The 23,990-nt window shown below is 42.5% G+C and overlaps 1 protein-coding gene across 8 annotated transcripts in view; it reads right to left on the bottom strand.

Moving 5' to 3' along the window:
* Positions 1-23,990, bottom strand: part of serac1 (serine active site containing 1) — a 435,627-nt gene that overhangs the window by 70,847 nt on the left and 340,790 nt on the right. For all 8 annotated transcript variants that reach the window (XR_005942391.1, XM_041182871.1, XM_041182869.1 and 5 more), the window contains 2 exons: positions 11,797-11,923; positions 11,161-11,261 (listed from right to left, as the gene is read on the bottom strand). Coding sequence is in view for 7 of the 8 variants with exons in the window: in XM_041182871.1 (XP_041038805.1) it covers positions 11,161-11,261; positions 11,797-11,923 (228 nt within the window). In the remaining variant the exon portion in view is untranslated. The remainder of the gene's footprint in view (positions 1-11,160; positions 11,262-11,796; positions 11,924-23,990) is intronic.

The following is a 23,990-nucleotide window of genomic DNA, read 5'->3' as shown; positions in this document are numbered from 1 at the left end:
CAACCATGATTGTGCTAAGAATTACACTGAAAACCATTTTAATATTATCAGTTGGGCTTGCAGCATGGCTCCCATATATGTGCTAGAAGCTACATATATGCAGACAAAAAGAGCATGTAAACACATTGCACCTTTTCAACTAAACAAAAGCTTAGGTGACAGCCATTCCCTGGTTCATTCCCCTTGACCAATAAGAGTTGACCTACCTGGTTTGAATTTGAACAAAGCTTGGCAGTTAATTCAGTAATTGGTGCATTCTCTATGGCAACGCTTCTACCAATCAGAGTCTACCTGTCAACCAATCAACACGCTCTTCTTATGCAGTATAAATTATTGTTCCCTTTACAACTTTATAGTCTTGTGAGCTGTCCTGCTGAATGCAAGATGAAAAGCTTCGCCAGCACATCTCTTTTTTCAGCAATACTGAATATTAGTAACTGTCATGAAATTATCATATTTTTCATAATATTATTGCAGGGTATTATAAAGTAGGCTTACGTTTGTGTATGTATGGATGGTTCTGTCTGTGTGGTTGATTTAACTAAATTAGAGACAGACTGCAAGGTTGAAGGTATCAAAAGAATTAGGTGTAAAAGGGTATGTGAAATGCTAATGAATGAACTAGGGTAACTAACAAGATAAATAAGGCAGGTTATTATGTTGATTTTTCCCAAAAGTGCTGGCCATACTGACAACATAGAAGATTTCTATATTTTGGGGAAAGTAAATTCCGAAGACACGTGATAAGAATGGGATTTACAGATTAAAGAGGAAGAAATATATTTAAATAAGGACAGAAGGCTGTGGGCAGGGTGGTCATGTAATATCTGAACGGTACACCATGTGAAACAGACTTAGGTAAAAGCCTCTAGCCATCTTGCAAAAGTCTGCTGTTCCAGTAACCAAAGTTGTGTTAAAAGCCTTTGGAATTCCACTGTCGAGTGGGTGCTTGTGGTAACCTTGTTGGATTGTCGCTATAAATTTAAAATCAATTTTGGACTGTTGCCTTAAAGGGGGAGTGCTGTTGGGAGTCTGGTTAACTAGGAATTTTGGGAATTATAATATTAAGTAACCTTGTAATTGTAATCTTGGATATGTGTTTTATTCTTTTTTGCTAATAAATGTTTTAATTTAATTTTTTAAATCTCTAAAGGTGTTAGTGGACTCATTACTTCTGAATTCTGTGTACAAACCTTCTTATAATAAATACAAATTGCAAAACTGTTGTGATAGTGTAACCAAATTTCCCTTTTGGTTTTGGTCAGCCTGGCAAATACCACCTGCTATATCATACAATATCTAAAATAATGACATATTAATGAAGAAGTGGAAACCTCCTCAGAGACTAGCATATGAGGAGTGGAGAGTAGTCCATCAAATTGTTGACCCTACCACAGCGAAACTTTTAGAATTTCTCATGAGATTCCGATGATGGGTCATTGAGGAATAAGACGCAGGCAATGAAGCAATTTTATTGGCTAGGATTGCATGGAGATGTGACTGAATTCTGCAAGGCATGTCACACATGTCAATTGTTGGGAAGCTCCAGCTGTCAATTAAACCAGTTGATTGATCCCAATATCCGCTTTCGATTAACCATTTAGCAGGGTTTAATAGATTGTGTGTGACTCTTACTCAAAATGAGTATCAAACCATTATGGATTTGTCTACCAAATTCCAAGAGGCAATACCCTTAAGAAAAATCACTGCAAATGTGGTAATCGAAGGGTTAATTCAGTTTTTCACCAGGTATGAATTATCCATAAAGGTTCAGTCTGATCAAGGATCAAATTTTATGTCACAAGTATCCCCTGTGTAGCTTAGGAGTAAAGCCAATTAAATCAGCTGCATACCACTAGTAGTCTCAGAGGCCTTTGAAAAGACGCCCATCAAACCTTAAGAACCATGAATAGAGCTTATTGTTTGGAATATCCTGAGGACAGGGAAAAGGGAATTTCATTTTCATTATTTGTTATTAGAGATACACTTAATAAGTCAACTGGTTTCAAACCCTTTGAGTTAGTCCATAAACATAAAGTAAGGGATCACTTAAATTCATTAAAGAGAAAGTTATGGCCCAGGAAAAAGAAATTACTCTCTTAGATTACATGTCTATTTTCAAGAAAGACTGTCAAAAACATGCACAATACATCAAGAACATTTTAAGATTTTCCAACAAGTAATGAAAAACCAAACGGATAAGACAGCTGAAACATGAATTTTTAAAGCCTGGGATGAAGTACTGGATCTTTGCCAGGTAAACCACGGAAGGTGAGATTTCGTGGACCTTATTATGTAAAGAACTCAGAGAGGTAAACTATGTAATCAGTACCCCAGGCAGAAGGAAACATCAACAGGTATGTCATATAAATATGCCGAAATGGTGTTATGATAGGGAGGCTGGTCAACCAACATGTACTCCAGGTAGTAAAGAAGGAAAATGGTGTCATGAATATACTTGAGGGCTCAAACAATGAGTAAAAGATTGGACATTCTCAGATCCAAACCCCAGTAATAAAATTAGCCAATCAGAGGTGTTAAAAAACTTTGGATAGAATATTACACCATCTTGCATTGAGGTCTTAGTGTGACATAGCCAAGCTGCTCAAAAAAAACATCAGTCACCGTGTATATTTATGGGAAATGCTACACCCATTAAACAAAACTCTTACTGACTCAACCCTGGAAAACTGGCTCAAGTCAGAGGGGAAATTAAGTTTTTGCTGGACAAGGTAATTCTGAACCAAGTCAAAGTAGCTGGAGTTCTCCAGTCATGCTGGAACCAAAACCTGATGGATCACCAAGATTCTGCATTGATTACAGGAAAGTTCATACTGTAACAAAAAGTGATTCTTATCCAAATTCTCAACTTGAAGATTGGATTGATAGAGTTGGAAATTCAGGTTATTGGCAAGTTCCACTAACAGGATCAAGGCAAAGAAGTCTCTGCTTTCCTAACCTAAGACGGCCTGCACCAATGTAAAGTTATGCCATTTGGAATGAAGAATGCACCAGCTACCTTTCAAAGACTGACAAACCGAGTAATTGCCAAACTGTGTTGTGTATATCAATGATCTGTTGGTCTACTTGGGAGGAGCATGTGGAACTCTGAAGTGCACTATTTGATAGAAGTTTGATATTTGATACAAAAGGCTGATTTTGTGATAAATTTGGCAAAGAGTGAATTTGCTAAGACCAAAGTCACTGATTTTGGATATGTCTTGGGGCAAGCTCCAGTGTTGCCTAGAGAAGCTAAAGTTCAAGCGATGATGGACTTTCCTGTACCTAAAACAAAATGAGGAATACTATGGTTCCTCGGAATATGTGGGGTTTACAGGAAGTTTGTCCCACATTGCAATGCGGTAGTCACTTGATTAACGAACTTGCTGAAGAAAAATATAAAAGCTAACTGGGCAGAGTCTTGTCAGACGGCCTTTAAGAGGTTAAAGGCCATATTAATAAGTGAACCCATTCTGGCAGCCCCAAATAAAGCATTCAAAACATCCATTGATGCTAGCGATATAGACGTAGGAGTGGCTAGATGATACGTATGAACATACATACGAAATAGGAGAAGTAGGCCATTCGGCCCCTTGAGCCTGCTCCGCCATTCAATAAGATCATGGATGGTCTGTTTGTATTTCGAGTTCTACATTCCCTTCTATCCCCAATAACCTTTGATTCCCTTGCCTAACAAGAATCTATCTACCTCTGCCTTAAAAATATTCAGTGACCCCGCTTCCACTGCCTTCTGAGGCAGAGAGTTCCAAAGTCGCACAATCCTCAGAGAAAAGATTTCTCCTCATCTCTGTTCTATAAGGGCAACGTCTAATTTTAAAACAGTGCCCCCTAGTTCTGAACTCACTCAAAGAAGAAACCTTTGCCCTGTCAAGACCATTCAGGATCTTATATACTTCAAAACAAAAACAGAAATGGAAATACCTGGAAAAACTCAGCAGGTCTGGCAGCATCGGCGGAGGAGAGTACTGTTGACGTTTTGAGTCCTCATGACCCTTCAACAGAACTAAGTAAAATAGGAAAGGGGTGAAATATAAGCTGGTTTAAGTGGTGGTTGCGGGGGGTGGGGGGGGGGGGGGGGTGGGGTTGTTGAGACAAGCAGCCAGTAATAGGTCACAGACAAAAGAACAAAGAGCTGTTGAAGATGGTGATATTATCTAAAGGAATGTGCTAATTAAGAGTAGAGAGCAGGACAGCCAAGGTACAGATAGCTCTAGTGGGGGTGGGGGAATACTAAAAGGTAGAGATAAATAATGGGTGGAAATACATGGAAATAGGTGGGAAAAGAAAAAGCTATATAAATTATGGAAAAAACAAAGAGGGGGAAGAAACAGAAAGGGGATGGGGATGGAGGAGGGAGTTCAAGATCTAAAGTTGTTGAATTCAATATTCAATCCGGAAGGCTGTAAAATGCCTAATCGGAAGATTAGGTGTTTTTCCTCCAGTTTGCGTTGGGCTTCACTGGAACAATGCAGCAAGCCAAGGACAGACATGTGGGCAAGAGAGCAGGGTGGAGTGTTGAAATGGCAAGCGACAGGGTGGTCTGGGTAATGCTTGCGGGCAGACCGAAGGTGTTCTGCAAAGCAGTCGCCCCAACAGCCTCCGCATTCCAAGGATCATCCTCCCCCATTTCCGCCAACTCCATCATGATGCCACCACCAAACACATCTTCCCTTCACCCCCCGGCGGCATTCCGTAGGGATCGTTCCCTCCGTGACACCCTGGTCCACTCCTCCATCACCCCCTACTCCTCAACCCCTTCCCATGGCACCTTCCCATATGACCGCAGAAGATGCAACACTTGCCCCTTCACTTCCTCTCTCCTCACCGTCCAAGGGCCCAAACACTCCTTTCAAGTGAAGCAGCTTTTCGCTTGCACTTCCCTCAACTTAGTCTACTGCATTCATTGCTCCCAATGCGGTTTCCTCTACATTGGAGAGACCAAACGCAGACTGGGTGACCGCTTTGCAGAACACCTTCGGTCTGTCCGCAAACATTACCCAGACCTCCCTGTCGCTTGCCATTTCAACACTCCACCCTGCTCTCTTGCCCACATGTCTGTCCTTGGCTTGCTGCATTGTTCCAGTGAAGCTCAACGCAAACTGGAGGAACAGCACCGCATCTTCCGACTCGGTATTTTACAGCCTTCCGGACTGAATATTGAGTTCAACAATTTTAGATCTTGAACTCTCTCCTCCATCCCCACCCCCTTTCTGTTTCTTCCCCCCATTTTTGTTTTTTCCAATAATTTATATAGATTTTTTTTCCCACCTATTTCCATTATTTTTAAATGTATTTCCACCCATCATTTATCTCTATCTTTTAGTATTCCCCCACCCCCACTAGAGCTATCTGTACCTTGGCTGTCCTGCTCTCTACCCTTAATTAGCACATTCCTTTAGATAATATCACCACCTTCAACACCTCTTTGTTCTTTTGTCTGTGACATCTTTTGGTTATCTCCACCTATTACTGGCTGCTTGTCCCAACAAACACCGCCCCCCCCCACCCCCTTAAACCTGCTTATATTTCACCCCTTTCCTATTTTTACTAAGTTCTGTTGAAGGGTCATGAGGACTTGAAACGTCAACTGTGCTCTCCTCCGCCGATGCTGCCAGACCTGCTGAGCTTTTCCAGGTATTTCTGTTTCTGTTTTTCTTTTGGATTTCCAGCATCCGCAGTTTTTTTGTTTTTATCTTATATACTTCAATCAAGTCACCCCTAACTCTTCTAAACTCTAGTGGAAACAAGCCCAGCCTGTCCAACTTATCCTCATAAGACAACCTGATGATTCCAGGTTCAATCTAGTAAACCCCCTCTCAACCGCCTCCAATGCATTTACACCCTGCCTTAAATAAGGAGACCAAAAATGCACACAGTATTCGAGATGCGGTCTCACTAATGTCTTATATAACTGAAGCATAACATCCTTACTTTTATGTTCAATTCCTCTCATAATAAAGGATAGCATTCCATTAGCCTTCTTGATGACATGCTGCACCTGCATACTAACTTTTTGTGACTCATGCATGAGAAATCTAGATCCCTCTGCACTCAGAATTCTGCAGTCGCTCTCCATTTAAGTAATACTCTGCTTTTTTGTCCTTCCCACCAAAGTGGACAACTTCACATTTTCTCACATCATACTCTTTCTGCCAGATTTTTGCCCACTCATTCAACTTATCTATATCCATCTGCAAACTCCTTATCTCTTCTTCACAACATACTGTGCTACCTATCTTTGTATTGTCTGCAAGTTTTGCTACCAGGCCTTCATTCCCCTCATTTAATGTTAATTGTAAAAAGTTGAGGCCCCAGCATAGACCCCTGCAGGACCCCACTAGTCACATCCTGTCAATAAGACAAAGATCCATTCATGGATACTCTGTTTTCTGCCAGCCAGCTAATCCTCTATCCCTATACCATGAGCTTTTATTTTCTGCAATAACCTTTGATGTGGCACCTAATGAAATGTCTTCTGGAAATCCAAGTACAGAAAGTCTACAGGTTCCCCTTAATCCTCAGCACATCCTTCAAAGTGCTCTAATAAACTGGTTAAACATAATTTCCCTTTCACAAACCCATGCTAACTGTTCCCGATTCCCTTGTGTTTTCAAAGTGCCCAGCTATACCTCTTTAATGATTGACTCTAACACCTTCCCCATGACAGAGGACAAGCTAACTGGCCTCCAGTTACTTGTTTTCTGCCTCCCTCCCTTCTTGAACAGAGGGTTAATATTTGCTACTTTCCAGAACCTTTCCAGAATCTAGGGAATTTTGGAAAACTAACATCAAAGCATCTACTAATTTATTAGTCACTTCTTTCAAGACCATAGGATGAAGTCCATCTGGACCCAGAGGCTTGTCAGCCTGCAGCTCCATCAGTTTGTTCAGTACTGCTTCCCTAGTGATTGTAATTTCACTAAGCCCCTCTCTCCCCTCCACCTCCTGATTTATAGTTATTACTGGAATGTTTTTTTACATCCTCTATAGTGAAGACAGAAGCAAAATATTTGTTCATTTCATCCGCCATTTCCTTATTGTCTACTATTAACTCCCCATTCTCACTCTCTTGAGGACCACTTTACCTACTCTTTCCCTGTTTAAATACCTGTAGAAATTCTTGCCATCCATTTTTACATTTCTAGCTAGCTTCCTCTCATACTCAAATTTCTTTCTCCTGATTAACCTTATAGTCATTCTCTGCCATTCTTTATATTCTGACTAATCATCTAACCTGCCACTCATCTCTGCGCAGCTATATGCTTTTTCATTAAATTTGATGCTTTCCCTAACTTCTTTATAGTTAACTACGGATGGTCGGTCCTCCCTTTAGAATGTTTCTTTAGAATATACTTATTCTGCATATTCTGATATATCTCCTTAAATGACTGCCATGTTTCTCTATTGACCTACCCTGAGCCTAGTATCCCAGTTAACTTCAGCTAGCTCAGCTTTCATGGCCACATAGTTGCCCTTATTTAAGTTTAAAATATCAATCTTAGACCCACTTTTCCCTCTTTCATACTGGACATAAAATTCAATCATATTGTGGTCGCTGCTACCTAGGGGTGACTTTACCCTGAAGTCTTTAATTATTCCTGTCACATCATACAAAACCAAGTCTAATACAAGCTGCTCTCTGGCTGGTTCCAGAACGTGCTGCTCTAAGAAACCAACTCAAAAGCATTCTATGAACTCCTCATCTGGGTTACCACTGCCAATCTGATTTTCTAGTTTATATGCAAACTAAAGTCATCATGATTATTGCTGTCTCTTTATCACAAACACCTAATACTTCCTTTTGTATACTTTGTCCTACTGTGGTTACTGTTAGGGGGCCTGTAGACCCCACTAGTGACTGATTTCCCTTACTATTCCTCATCACCCAAACCGGTTCTACATCTTGATGTCCTGCACCAAGGTCATTGCTAACTATTGCACAAATGCCATCTTTGATTAACAATGCACATTTACCTAGCTTCCTATTCCTCTTGAAGATCATATACCCCTCAATATTCAGTACCCAGTTCTTGTCATCCTGCAGCCATGTCTCCATAATGACTTTCAGATCATATTTATTTACTTCAATGTGCACTATCAATTCGTTTACTTTGTTATGAATGCTACATGCATTCAGACTCAGAGCCTTTAGTTTTGACTTTTTGTTATCTTTGTGACATCTAGTCTTGATCTTTGGTGCATTCTTAGATTTTTTCTCTCTGTCCCTTCCCATTATTCTCTGACCCTCATTTTCCATATTATTATTCTCCTCTCTTACCTTGCCTCTATTCATTGACATACCACATCTTTCCACATTTGATCCTTTGCCCCCACTATTTAGTTTAAAACTCTGTCTACTTCTCTGGTTATGCAGTTTGCAAGAATACTGGTCCCAGCACAGTTCAGTTGTAGACCCCCACTTTCTCCAGTCCTGGTGCCAGTGTCCCACAAACCATAATCCATTTCTTCCACACCAGTCTTTGAGCCACATGTTCATCTCTCTAATTTTTGCAATTTGCACGGCACTCAGGTAATAATCCAGAGATTATAACCTTTGATGTTCTGCTTTTCAATTTAGTACCTAGCACTTCGTACTCTCTATGCAGAACCTCTTTCCTAGTTCTACCTATGTCATTGGTACCTGCATGGACCACAACAACCAAATGCTCCTTCCTTACTGCAAGTTCCTTTCCAGCCCTGAGGAAATGTTCCAAACCCTGGAAAGGGGCAGGCAACAAAATCATCGGGACTCTTGCTCTTCGCTACAGAGAACAGTGTCAATCCCCATCAGTATACTGTCCCTTACCAACAATACATTCCTTTGTGTTCCCCTCACTTGGATGGCTTCCTGTACAACGGTGCCATGGTCAGTTTGCTCATCCACCCTGCAGCTCCTGCTCTCATCCAAACATACTGAGAGAACCTCAAACATTTTGGACAATTGCAGAGGCTCACATACCTGCACTCCTGCCCTCTGGGTCCCCTTAACTGCCTCACTCGCAGTTACACCCTTCTGCCCCTGACCAAAGCAGAAGACCCTATCCTAAGTGGTGCGGCTGCCTCCTGTTACTAAGCATCCAGGTAACTTTCCTGATGTGCCACAGAGTCTGCAGTTCAGCCTCCAGCTCAATGACTCTGAATCAAAGTTCTTCAAGCCACAAACATTTACTGCGGACGTGTTTGCCCTAGATCACAATGTTATCCAGGAGCTCCCATGTGCTGCAGCCTTGACACATCACCTGTCCTGCCATCCTTAATGTGTTTTAAATAATTATGTGATTATATTGTTCACTTATTTATGTTGCACCTTTATGTATTTTATTAACTTTATCACCAACTTGTATACGATTTTAAACCTCAGTTATGACTGTCTCAATATGGTATGGATGCTAGGCATCAGGTAAGCACCTCAATATTTTGTATTTCCATCTGATCTTCAGAAGCTTCCGAAGGCAGCTGAAGTGAAAGTGGCTGAACTTCTTGGCATGACACTTATACACAGACCAAGTCTTGCATGCATAGAATGGGCAAGACTATTGCTCTATTGACTTTCAGTTTGATAGGCAGACTTACTCCTCTTCATTCCCAGACTGATGTTAGAAGGCTACAGTTGCTTTGGCAATTCTTGCATGTGTCTCATTGTCAATTTAGGCAGTTCGAGAGAGTATGCTGCCAAGATAAGTAAAGTTATCTACTGTTGACAGATTCTGGTCATGCAGCTTGGGCTCAATATAGGGCTTTCCTGGAGCAGGCTGCCTACCTCAGTTTTCTCTGTGCTGACATAAGGCTGAAGTTGTCGCATGCATTGGAGAACAAATCCATGCTGCATTGCACGTCCAGTTAGTGCACAGTCATCGGCAAACAATAAATCACAAATGACATCCTTGGGGACCTTGGTCTTTGCCTGGAGTCGTCTCAGATTAAGCTGCTTCCCATTCACGTGATATCTGATTTCGATGCCAGGATCACCATTATAGATGGCACCGGAGATCATGGTGGAGAAAAACATGCTGAAGAGGGTTGTTGCTATCACGCAGCTTTGTTCAACTCCATTGGTGACTGGAAATGGGTCAGAAGACTCATCATCATCCAGGACACATGCTGTCATTGAACTGTCGAACCACTGCGATGAATTTCTCAGGGCAGTGAAATTTCTCTTATTACCTTTAAATAGCGCTAATGGGCTGAATGCATGTTCAGCTGGGAGTAACTGAGAGGGAGCATTAACTGGACCTGCATGACCAAAAATGGCAGATTGTGTGCCAATCTGCGTTGGATGCTGTTTGACGCCACAATCCACCAACTCTGCATGTTTCCGGCACCTGGACAGCATTCTTACTCCAATGCCCTGCTAGCTGCTAGCTGTGTGAGCTATGCTGGCATGGCTGATAATTTTTTGAGTTCGGAATTTCTGTCTTGCTGGCACTATTGAATCAAATTTCACAACTGTATTTTTTATCGTTAACATTTATCTATTTATACGTTTACTCACTATGACACACTGTAATGAAATACTGATTTGAATATTGTAAATTGCTTACATTTTCTCTGCAGAAATAACAGAAAGCACACTCCCTATAACATGATCTGTTCTGCTGTGCTTTCCCAAAGAAAATCTTTGCTTTCCACATAGAATTTTTAAAACAAGTTTCCACAATAATTTAAACATATAAATATTAGGTAACATAATTGATTACAGATTTCAAGACACCAACTTGGAGAAACTCTTGCCTCAAAGCCAGAAGGTCATGAACTTGAGCAGACAATCCAGGCTAACATTTTAGTGCTGTTCTGAAGGCATACTGCATTGTCAGAGATGCTGTCTTTTACATGAGATGTTCAGGTGAATATAAATGATCCTATGGCACTCTACAAAGAAATATAGAGAGCTTTCCCAGTTTCCTTCCTTAACCACACTGCTAAAAGATCATTCATTCACTTTCTCTTGTGTAAATCAATCGCTATAATTAGTTACATCAAGAGTGATGGCACTTCAAAGATAACCATTAGTGTATAGTGCTTAGCGGTGTCCTCAGAACATGATATTGCTCTATATACATGCAACTTTTTCTTAATGAATTGTTTGTACTGTAGCTAAATATAATAAAATATGTACTTGGACAATGACCAAGTGTGTACCTTTCATTCTCCATGGGGCACTTCGATCTCCAGTCGCTAAGATGACTGTCATACTCCACTGATAATATCCTTAGACTTGGACAGTCCGCAGCCAACCAGGTCTGAATGCAAATCAGCAATACAGAAACATTAAGGCAAAGGGAAGGACTGTCACAAAAAACATTTAAAGTGATTTCTAAACTTACAGCTATTATAGATTGCATTTGGCATTGCTCCAATTACAGGTTTTAAGGAAACGATGGATCAATACTGTTTTCAAAGTCAACATTTTCCATGAAAGACTGAAAAGTACACAATTACATAAGAACTAGGAGCAGGAGTAGGCAATTCAGCCCCTCGAGCCTGCCCCGCCATTTATTACGATCATGGCTGATCTCATTTCGGCCTCAACTCCGATTTCCCGCCCTCTCCTCATAACCTTTCAACCCATTATTAATTAAAAATCTGTCTATCTCCTCCTTAAATGTATTCAGCATCCTGGCATCCACTGCACTCTGAGGTACTGAATTCCACAGATTCACGACCCTTTGAGAGAAATAATTCCTCCTCATCTCAGATTTAAATCCAAGTATAATAAAAAACTGATCATAACAAAAGGGCATCAAATCCAAACAGTTCAGATAGATTTTACAATACCTTTGGCCAACACTCTGTGTAATTGGTATCTTTATTCTCCATATCACTATGGTCCTTCTGTCGCCACGTTTTAAAAGCTGCTCCCAGCAGACCATGGATAAAAAGAACATCTGCTTTGATTGGCTGACTGAAGACAAAAAAAAAGGTCTGTATTCTTCTGTAATATGCAGAAAGGCTGCAGAATATTTGGCAGTTACTATATAAATTGAGACTAATTGAAGGAAATAATCCCAAATTGTTACTATGAGGCGGTTTGATTATTAAACTAAATATATTGTATTTGTCAAATTTGAACAAGTTATTAGAAACCCAACAACAAAGCAGACTCTGCCACTCTATATAAGAGAAGTACATTTGAAGCTCAGGAAAAGAAATAAGCTAGGGAGGTACCACATCAAAATTAGAAGCAGAGAAAAAGGGTAAAATCTAATTTTTATTTTACATGCTTAGATTGGATAACTCGCCCGGTCCGGATGGCTTGCATTTGAGGATGTTAGAGGAAGTGGGAATGGAGATAGTGGAAGAGATTTCCATAGTCTTCCAACCTTCCCTAGAGGGTGAGGAAGCACAGAACGATCCGAGGGCACAGTGCTTTATAAACCGAGTGTTAAGTCAAGAATTTGGTGCAGATGGGAATTCGGTGCAGAGTAGGAAGTAGCTGTAAACATTCTTCTTTTGTTAGTAATCTGGCAGATCATAACTTACTATTACTTTAGCTAACTAAATTAATAACTCATTAAATAAATGAGACAGACATGGCAGGGATCGTGATGTGCCATGACTGCAACATATGGGAAGTAGTGGAATGCATTGCAGTCCTCGACAACCATATCTTCAGTAAGTGTCTGCAGTGTGAATAGCTTTGGCTCAGAACTGATACAAGTCTCAGCTACAGACATTAGGGGGCATCAGGAGGGGGAAAGTTACCTGGACACTTTGTTCCAAGAGGCAATCACACCTCCTTAGGTTAAGTAAAACTTTACATTTGATCAATCAGACAGGAGATTGGGACTGAGAATCAAGCAGGTATGGGAAACCAGCTTACCGTGATGGAAGAGCTTCAGCCCCTGAATTTGACAGTACCTGTGTGAACAAGGGCTGCAGTGTGGATGAGCAAACTGACATGGCACCGTTGTGCAGGATGCCATTCAAGCGGGGGGAATGAAGAAGAATGTGATAGTGATAGGGGACAGTATAGTCAAGGCAAATAGATACTGTTCTCTATATCCGTGGCTGGAAGCTCCAAAGATTGCATTGCTTGCCCAGTGCCAGGTTTAAGGGCATCCCCTCATGGCTGGATATGAATCTGGAGTGGGAGGGTGCCCAGGTCTCATGGCCCACCTAGGAATCAATGACAAAGGTAGAACTAGGAACCATGTTCTGCTGAGATAATTTGAGGAGTTAATGTCCAAATTAAAATGCTGAACCTCAATCTATGGGTTGTTATCTGAGCCACGTGTCAAGTGCCAGAGGATTAAGGAGATTAGAGGAGTGAGTGGTTTTGATTCTCAGGGCACTGGCACCAGTATTCTGGAAAGAGCAGTTCCGTTGGGATGAGCTTCTTAAATCGGGCAGGGATCAGAGTCCTGGCAAATCATATATTGAGGGCTGTAGAGAAGGCTAACAGGGGTTGTGAGGAGGGGACGGGTGTTGTTTGGATGAAGAGGGCTTTAGAAATCCAACGAGAAAAGTCGAGGCCACAGAATAATGTGGCAATGTGGGGTAAAGACAAGCAGAATGGGACAGGAAGGAACAGAGTGTTTAATGGCAATATTGCATCAGCAAGTTAAGGTGCTTGCAGGGAATAGTAAGAAATAAAATTAAAGAATCTTTATCCAAATGAGCAAAGCATCCATAATAAGATAGATGAACTAGTCAAATCTCATGGCGGGGCGGGCAGGGATTTGGCCACCTCATGGGATTGAAGGTCCTGGCGCTATATTTAAATGGCACGCGCAGATATTCACTCACTGCAGGCCAGGTATGGTGTAAAGTTCTGCTTAACCATGGCGCCCAAATGGACAAAACCCTCGGCTCCACGATTCAGTGAGGCCACCCTGGGGATTCTCCTCCAGGTCGAACATGAAAGGCGGGAGGTCCTCTTTCTGAGGGGTGGGAGCGGGAGGTCCTCCCACCTGACTACACTGGCCTGGGAGGAGGTCACCAGGAGGGTCAGTGTCCATGGTCAACAGAAAAGGACCGCCGTGTACTGCAGGAAACGAATGAATGATTTGATGTGCTCTGCCAGGGTAAGTGAAACTTCTACTTAATCCAAGTGCATTTTCATAAGGGCATTAGGCAATTTAAGGGTTAAGTCCAGAGGGATGTCACACATGACCAGCAGCTGGGACATCAGCACCTAATATCTGCCAGCCACTTTAAGCTCGCCATCTCATGTAAGATCCTGCATAAACAGCATCTTGATCCCTTACTGGGGAGGATTCAACAGACACAACAGATATGCATGCTTCTAAAATGCTTTCATCCAAAGAGCTCACAGTCAATCCATCTGTTTTTATGCAGAGCAACATCTCCCACAACAGACGGGACAGAGTGGAGGCTGGCGGTGGGACCCCTGAGCTGAGGACACTCTCCTCCCACAAGGAGCAGGCGGCGGAGCCTGCTGGAGAGGACAAAGGTCATTCCTGCATGGAAGGTAAGATCAGCTTCCCCCAACAAATCAATGAGGGTCCATCCACATGCATTGGCTCCATACAGACAATGACAGTGAAAGACCTATAATGTTGGAGCCTGCCTGGTCACTCACTAATGATTTTTTCTCTTTATTTCAGCTGCCAGCAAGAAAAGGTGGACGCAGACTAACAGCAAGCGCCTCAACCCAAGCCTCCAGAGCACCTCATATGAGGAAGCACCCCCAATTATCACCCATCTGGTTCCTCACTCAATTTCATCACAGTCAATTGCCTTTAGTACCACATCTGCGACATGAACTAAGGCACTTCCTGGTTGGACAATACACATGTTACCCTTGCATTTCAGGCAGACATTACTTGGCCTCATGAAAATTGGTCGTCAAGGTTAGTGATTATCCTGATACTGTTGCACTGAAGTCTATAGTTGTGGATGTTCACAAGAATTTGTCACGACCAACATTAAAGACTTTTCTCCCAAGTGCACTTTGCAACAGTGTTTATTTTATAACTGAGTGTTTTAGGGAAAAGTAGTATTCATCATTGCGCATAACCTTTCATGCCTCACTGTAAAGTGTTTCATTTCCGCCTTTAAGGCTGAACATTATTCCTTTCTTGGTTCCCACTCTCCCCATGAACGATGGAAGTTGGCTCCACTCCGTGACATTGGAAATGTCTGCTAGAGGGAATGTGTATGTGATGTCAGGGGTGCTCAGTCGTTTTCTTAACTGGGAAGATCTTACTTTGCTCCTGAACGGATGCCTGGTGGTGCTTAACAGAATCCTTCTGTAAGGTCACAGTACACAAATTGATATGGAATTCACGCATGACTGTGCACGCATTGACTTAGGGTAGATAGAAAGGAGTGGCCTTTGTGGGATGGACATTGTTGAGGACTGTAATGCTATGAAAGCAAAGTTCTGGAACCTGTCCTGAGTGTTCAGCAGGATCTAAGAGGGGAAGAAGTTGTCACTGTGTCAATACTGACTGGGCTGCATCTCTCCCAAATGCCAACGCAATGCAGGATGTATACTTGGCAGCCTTCTGATGAATGCAGGGTAATGAGTGTTTGTCATTAATCAAACAATAGTCTTGCTGAACCACTTTCTGTGAGGTCAATGCTAAAGTAACTTGCAGCTTTTGAGTAACAGGTTACTGTATCCTATTGTCCGATGGCATCTTGGGGCTCAGCAGCAAGATGAGGCTTCTGCATTATTCACGCATTACAGCTGATGTCTGGAGAGGTGGTGCTGCCGGATATTCCTCCCTCTTGAGACGGTCAAGCACAAAACATTGACAAATGTTTTTCTGGTTAGCGCCGTCTTGTTAAGCTGCTGTCATACTGGCATGAGTATGTCCATATGGGCAAAGGCATTTCAGCCGCTTGAAGGATGCCACTGACTTATTGATGCCATGGTTGAAAGGGCTGCACTATGCACAGTTGCTTAAGGAGGTGCAGTAGTAGAGCGCTAAGCACATTCCACAGTGGCCACATGTTCTCTAGGCTATTGCACTTTCCAAGGACGACCCCATCATTAGGGCTAAAGGTGACTTATGCTTCCTCCGTGATCATTGAGAGATTGATGGCCTTTTCTGATATGTTGAAAATGACAATGAAGGTTTTGCTGTGTCCCCTGCATTGAAGCAAGAAGATAATTTCAATTGTGAAAACTTGTCCTCACCTTATTCCTCCTTAAATCTTGTAGCTATAAGGTTGTCACGGGCATGTCTGCCACGTTGTGCCTGTGCAATAGCATCCTTGTGGCTTGTCCGAATCTCTCCAGATTCATCCCCTTTCAACTCCTCATCTGAGGAGACATCTAGCTCGTCCACAACGCCCTGTGGCAACACAACCCCACTTTGCAGTGCAAGGTTGTGCAGGGCGCAGCAAACAACAATGACGCGTGGTGAATATTGGAGAGCCTGATCAGTCCAAACATTGGACCGATTGAAAATCGATTGAAAATATTGAAGTATTACTATCTCTGGTTAACAAAAAGCAAAAAATTAAGGTAAATGGAGCAAAGGTAGATAAATATAGATGGTCACAGATATACCACAACCACATTGAAGTGGGACTTCAAGGGACTAAATGGCATACTCCTGTTCCTTTATTCCTCAATAGATCATTGCTGATCTGTATCTCAACTCCATCTAACCTCCTTGGCTCCATAAACCATAAAACGCCTACTTAACGCAAAACTATCAATGTCAGTTTTGAAATTTTCAATTGACTCTTGCCTCAATAGCATTTTGGGGAATACTTCCAGATTTTCAATGGGTCCAAAAGCGCATCTTTTTTGAGTCCAATAATCTGCTCTATTAAGAACCTTGTGGCTGTCAGTGCAGCATGGTATCTCTCTTCAGATGCACTCTGTGGCTGATGAATGGGGGCCATAAGACATAGGAGCAGAAATTAGGCCATTCGGCCCATTGAGTCTGCTCCGCCATTCAATCATAGCTGATAAGTTTCTCAACCCCATTCTCCTGCCTTCTCCCCATAACCTTTGATCCCCTTACCAATCAAGAACCTATCTATCTCAGTCTTAAATACACTCAATGACCTGGCCTCCACAGCCTTCTGTGGCAATGAATTCCATAGATTCACCACTCTCTGGCTAAAGAAGTTTCTCCTCATCTCTGTTCTAAAAGGTCTTCCCTTTACTCTGAGGCTGTGCCCTCGGGTCCTAGTCTCTCCTACTAATGGAAACATCTTCCCCACGTCCACTCTATCCAGGCCTTTCAATATTCTGTAAGTTTCAATCAGATCTCCCCTCATCCTTCTAAACTCCATCGAGTATAAACCCAAACGTTCCTCATACGTTAAGCCTTTCATTCCTGGGATTGTTCTCGTGAACCTCCTCTGGACCCTCTCCAGGGCAGCACATCCTTCCTGAGATATGGGGACCAAAATTGCTCACAATATTCTAAATGTGGTCTGACCAGAGCCTTGTAAAGCCTCAGCAGCACATCCCTGCTTTTATATTCTAGTCCTCTCGAAATAAATGTCAACATTGCATTTGCCTTCCTAACTACCGACTCAACCTGCAAGTTAACTTTAAGAGAATCCTGGACTAGGGCTCCCAAGTCCCTTTGCGCTCCAGATTTCTGAATTCTCTCCCCATTTAGAAAATAGTCTATGCTTCTATTCTTCCTACCAAAGTGCTTGATCTCACACTTCCCCACGTTGTATTCGATCTGCCACTTCTTTGCCCATTCTCCTAACCTGTCCAAATCCTTCTGCAGCCTCCCCGCCTCCTCAACCCTACCTGTCCCTCCACCTATCTTAGTATCATCTGCAAACTTAGCCAGGATGCCCTCAGTTCCTTCATCTAGATCATTAATGTATAAAGTGAAAAGTTGTGGTCCCAACACTGACCCCTGCGGAACTCCACTAGTCATCGGCCGCCATCCTGAGAAGGACCCCATTATCCCCACTCTCTGCTCCTGCCAGACAGCCAATCTTCTATCCATGCTGATACCTTATCTCTAACACCATGGGCTCTTAACTTACCGAGCAGCCTCCTGTGTGGCACCTTGTCAAAGGCCTTCTGGAAGTCCGAGTAGATAACATCCATTGGCTCTCCTTTGTCTAACCTACTCGTTACCTCCTCAAAGAATTCTAACAGATTTGTCAGGCATGACCTCCCCTTGATGAAACCATGCTGACTTTGCCCGATTTTACCATGCACTTCCAAGTATTCTGAAATCTCAACCTTAATAATGGACTCTAAAATCTTACCAACGACTGAGGTCAGGCTAATCAACCTGTAATTTCCCATCTTTTGCCTCACTCCCTTCTTAAACAAGGGGGTTACATTAGCGATTTTCCAGTCCTCTGGGACCCTCCCTGACTCCAGTGATTCCTGAAAGATCGCTACTAATGCCTCCACTATCTCTTCAGCTATCTCCTTCAGAACTCTGGGGTGTAATCCATCTGGTCCAGATGATTTATCCACCTTCAGACCTTTCAGTTTTCCTAGCACCTTCTCCTTGGTAATGGCCACCATACTCACCTCTGCCCCCCGACTCTCTTGAACTTTGGGGATGTCACTCATGTCTTCCACTGTAAAGACTGACGCAAAGAACCTATTCAGTTCCTCCGCCATTTCTTTGTTCCCCATTACTACTTCTCCAGCATCATTTTCCAGCGGCCCAATGTCCACTTTTGCCTCTCTCTTACCCTTTATATATCTAAAAAAAAACTCTTGCAATCTTCTTTTATATTACTGGCTAGTTTACCCTCATATTTAATCTTCTCCCTCCTTACTTCTTTTTTAGTTGTCCTCTGTTGGCCTTTGTAGGCTTCCCAATCCCCTGGTTTCCCACTGCTCTTTGCCTCATTGTATGCTTTCTCTTTAGCTTTTATGCTGTCCCTGACTTCCATTGTCAGCCTTGGTTGCCTCGTCCTCCGTTTAGTATGCTTCTTCTTCCTAGGGATGAATTTTTGCTGTGTCTCCCAAATTACTCCCAGAAACTCCTGCCATTGCTGTTCCTCTGTCTTTCCTGCTAGGCTCATCTCCCAGTCAATTCTTCTCCGTCTCTGTAGTTGCTTTTATTCAACTGTAATACCGTTACATCTGATTCCAGCTTTTTCCTCTCAAATTGCAGGGTAAATTCTATCATATTATGGTCACTTCCTCCTAAGGGTTCCTTCACCTTAAGCTCCCTTATCAAATGTGCCTCATTACACATCACTAAATCTAGAATTGCCTGTTCCCTAGTGGGCTCCACCACAAGCTGCTCCAAAAAGCCATCTTGTTGACATTCCACAAATTCCTTTTCTTGGGATCCACTACCAACCTGATTTTCCCAGTCTACCTGCATATTGAAATCCCCCATGATCACTGTAAACTTGCCTTTCTTACACACATTTTCTAACTCCTGGTGTATCTCGTGCCCCACATCTTGAATACTGTTCGGAGGCCTGTACATAACTCCCATTATGGTTTTTTTAACCTTGCGGTTCCTCAACTCTACCCACACAGATTCTACATCATCTGACCCTACATCATTTTTTGCTATCGATTTAATTTCATTTCTTACTAACAAAGCAACCCACCCCCTCTGCCAACCTGCCAATCTTTTCGATAGCCTTGGATATTTAGCTCCCAGTCCTGATCCCCTTGCAACCATGTCTCTGTAATGCCCACCACATTATACCTGCCAATTTCAATCTGCGTCACAAGCTCATTTACCTTATTTCGTATACTGCGTGCATTCAGATACAACACCTTCAGTTCTGTATTTCCCATTCCCTTTCTCATTGTTGTCGCTTTATCTGATGTGCTTGAAGTTAGATTCCTAGCCCTTTCCAAACACTCTGTCCTATTTTGTGTTCTGGAGACTTTAATAGCCTCTCCTGGGCTCTCCTTTCTTTTCAGTTTTTTCATAATTTTCCATGAAGTTGAATCCACCCCCCCACACGGTAACCTGCTGCTTTGTCTCCCATTAGTCATACTTTTGGAGTTTTACCCTTCCCTCCCCCCCACTTTCTAGTTTAAATAGCCATTAGCCATGTCTTCTGCAGGGGCACCCTTTATCAGCGAGCAGCTTTAAGTGCTGAGCTCCCTCAAATATCTCTGGCACCTGGGAGTGACTCAAAATGTACGAGGTGTCTGAGCTCCCTGTGTCTCCCTAGCAGAAACATGCTGATTCTGCTTTTGTGATCACAAATTAGTTGAATGCTCAGAGTGTGAAATCCTTTTCTATTAATGATTCTCACAGGCTGTTGCCAGGGAGCTTTCTAGGCCACACGTTATTTACAATAACTGCTTGTCATGGAAGATGCCCAAAGCTAGTCTTTTTCCACAAGTTGGTTTATTCATAAGGCAGCTCTTCAGCGTAACAGACTTCCAAGTATCTCCTATGCCAGGGTGTTCTAGCTATATCTTTTTATACTGTTTTGATGGGAGAACCAATATCTATCACCTGTTTTAACTAGCAATTGTCTTTTAACAACTTAACTGCTATTCAATGTAAATACTGATACATTGACAGATTCCCTCTTTTCTTTTTAAATTATACCTTTTGAAAAACTAAAGAACATTCTTTTCAAAACCAACAGAAGGAAATAGTGTCACGTATTTTCACATTTCCCACATTTCCTTTACCAAATATATATATACAAACAATTATAAAGCAAAAAAGAATATATATAGGTTTTTTAATTTTGTCATTATAATAGAAAGTGCCTCTCTTCCAACACATTCAGTAATTTCTTGAAGCAGGCATTTCTTTTCGTGAAATAGTCCGATAGTTGGTGACTTGTGTCAACTCATCATATCTTAGAGATCTCTATTCTCTCTAACATTTCTTTTTTGCTGGCTAGATCTACTCTTAGCCTTTATTCAGTGGCACTTTTCGTCAAATGCTCATTATCCCAAAGAGACCAGTTGTCAACGTAACATTCTACAGGAAAACATTTCTCACATTACCCCTTTATATACTATTTCTGTCAGCATATTGGATAAGTAAACCCCGATATCTATCTAATATAATCCCCACTAATGCCAGTGTTTCAGCAGCTAAGGTGCTTTTCATCACCCTTTTTATTTTCTTGACCTCCCAAGCCAGCAGACAACATTTATCATTCTTTCCCACGAAGTATACGATAAACTCTGCTGTGCTCGAATACCTCCTTCAAAGATTAGTATGTGAAGCATTGCTAAAAGTGACCAACCTCATATCCACCCAAGGCTGAAAGCTTGAGTGTGCATCTTGCTGAATTAATTTCTTTAATGTTTTATTTGCTGTCAGAACTTCCCCAACTGTAGCATGTTTCATCATAGTACTCAGCTCCAATACATCATAACTAACATCAGGATGGTCTGAGTGCACAACCAGTTCAACTGCCCAATCAATCTTCTCAATTGCTCTGTTTCTTCCTTAGAAGCAGGATCCTCTTTCTGTGAGGGATACAATTAACATTTTCTAGATAAGATTATTAATTCAATGTCACTCCTGACTTGTTCTGCTTAATGTTTAAACCTAAGTATTTAAAGGCCCCTGAAGCCTGACTGCCAACCTGGAATTCCTTCTTTATCTTCTCAATTACCCATTGCTCAAATTCTACAGAACCTCCCCACAGGAAATCATGGACTTGAATGATATACATTCCTGCTAGTTTCTCTTTATGGTACCAGTAGGACATCGCAGGATCTGCCTTTAACTGAATGCAATCTGTTTTCAACAGGACAGGCTTCACGGAAAAAATTCAACAGTTTTCCGTCTACATGCCAGCTTCTTTAGGCGGTTTCAAAAAAACTTCTCTTTGAAACTTCTCCCCCTGCAAAAACGCAGCCTTTATATCAACAGATTTGCAATTCTAGGAATATGATACTAAAACAGCTTAAAAAAAATCTTCAAACTCACTTTCCCTGCAGTAGGCGAGTCACCCTGACATCCGGATTCCAGTCTTTCTTCCAGACAAGGCTAAAGCGAGATTAGTAGCCCGAGTCTTTTGAAGTACCTTTTCTGTACAGAACCACCTGTGAGATAGGGCTGGCTGTCCCCTGTCAGGTATTTCAGTATATACTCCAAATTCCTTCCAACTCTTTCTGTTTGGCTTCCTTTATCAGCTTATTTTCCAATTTATTAGCAATCTTTTTATTCCTTCATGAGATTTGGGCATCGCTGGCCGGGCCAGCATTTATTGCCCATCCCTAGTTGCCCTTCAGAAGATGGTGGTGAGCTGCATTCTTGAACTGCTGCAGTCCATGTGGTGTAGGTATACCCATCGTGCTGTTAGGAAGAGAGTTCCAGGATTTTGAGCCAGTGACAGTGAAGGAATGGCAATATATTTCCAAGTCAGGAGGGTGAGTGACTTGGAGGGGAACTTCCAGGTGGTGGTGTTGTTCCGATCGATCTGCTGCCCTTATCCTTCTAAATGGTAGTGGTCGTGGGTTTGGAAGGTGCTGTCTAAGGAGCTTTGTTGAATTCCTGCAGTGCATCTTGTAGATGGTACACACTGTTGCTAATGTGCTTTGGGGATGGAGGGAATGAAAGTTTGTGGATGTGGTGCCAATCAAGCGGACTGCTTTGTCCTGGAAGGTGTCCAGCTTCTTCAGTGTTCTAGGAGCTGCACTCATCCAGGCAAGTGGGGAGTATTTCATCACACTCTTGACTTGTGCCTTGTAGATGCTGGACAGGCTTTGGAGAGTCAGGAGGCGAGTCACTCGTTGCATGATTCCTAGCCTCTGACCTGCTCTTATAGCCACAGTATTTATATGGGTAGTCCAGTTCAGTTTCTGGTCAATGGAAACCTCCAGGATGTTGATGGTGGGGGATTCAGTGATGGTAATGTCATTGAACATCAAGGGGCGATAGTTGGATTCTCTCTTGTTGGGGATGGTCATTGCCTAACACTTGTGTGGCGCAAATATTACTTGCCACTTGTCAGCACAAGCCTGGATATTGTCCAGGTCTTGCTGCATTAGGACATGGATTGCTTCACTATCTCAGAAGTCGCAAATGGTGCTGAACATTGTGCAATCATCAGTCAACATGCCCACTTCTGACCTTATGATGGAAGGAAGGTCATTGATGAAGCAGCTGAAGATGGTTGGGCCTAGGACACTACCCTGAGGAACTTCTGTAGTGATGTCTTGGAGCCGAGATGCCTGATCTCCAACAACACAACCATCTTCTTTTGTGTTAGGCATGACTCCAACCAATGGAGAGTTTTCCCCCTGATTCCCACTGACTCCAATTTTGCTTGGGCTCCTTGATGCCACACTTGGTCAAACGCTGCTTGATGTCAAGGGCAGTCACTCTCACCTCACCTCGTGAGTTCAGCTCTTTTGTCCATGTTTGAACAAAGGCTGCAACGAGATCAGGAGCTGAGTGGCCCTAGCAGAACCTAAACTGGGCATCAGAGCAGGTTATTGCTAAGCAAGTGCCACTTGATTGCACTGTTGATGACCCCTTCCATTACTTTACTGATGATGGAGTGGACTGATGGGGCAGTAATTGGCTGGGTTGGATTTGTCCTGCTTTTTGTTTACAGGACATACCTGGGCAATTTTCCACATAGCTGGGTAGATGTCAGTGTTGTAGCTGTACTGGAACAGCTTGGCTAGGGGCGCAGCAAGTTCTGGAACACAAGCCTTCAGTACTATTGCTGGAATGTTGTCAGGGCCCATAGCCTTTGCACTATCCAGTGCCTTCAGCCGTTTCTTGGTGTCATGTGGAGTGAATCGAATTGGCTGATGACTGGCATCTGTGATGCTGGGGACCTCCGGAGGAGGATGAGATAGATCATCCACTCTTCAATTCCGTCCGAAGACTCTTTTGAATGCTTCAGCGTTATCTTTTGCACTGCTGCGCTGAGCTCCTCCATCATTGAGGATGGGGATATTTGTGGAGCCTCCATTTCCAGTGACTTGTTTAATTGTCCACCACAATTCACGACTGGGTGTGGCAGGACTGCAGAGCTTAGATCTGATCCATTGGATGTGAGATCACTAAGCTCGGTCTATCACTTGTTGCTCATGCTGTTTGGCAAGCAAGTCGTCCTGTTTTATAGCTTCACCAGGTTGACAT

Source organism: Carcharodon carcharias, chromosome 2 (assembly GCF_017639515.1).
Source record: "Carcharodon carcharias isolate sCarCar2 chromosome 2, sCarCar2.pri, whole genome shotgun sequence".
Classification (NCBI taxonomy): domain Eukaryota; kingdom Metazoa; phylum Chordata; class Chondrichthyes; order Lamniformes; family Lamnidae; genus Carcharodon; species Carcharodon carcharias.
The sequence above is the reverse complement of the archived record's forward strand: the minus strand, read 5'-3'. Positions and strand labels throughout refer to the sequence as shown.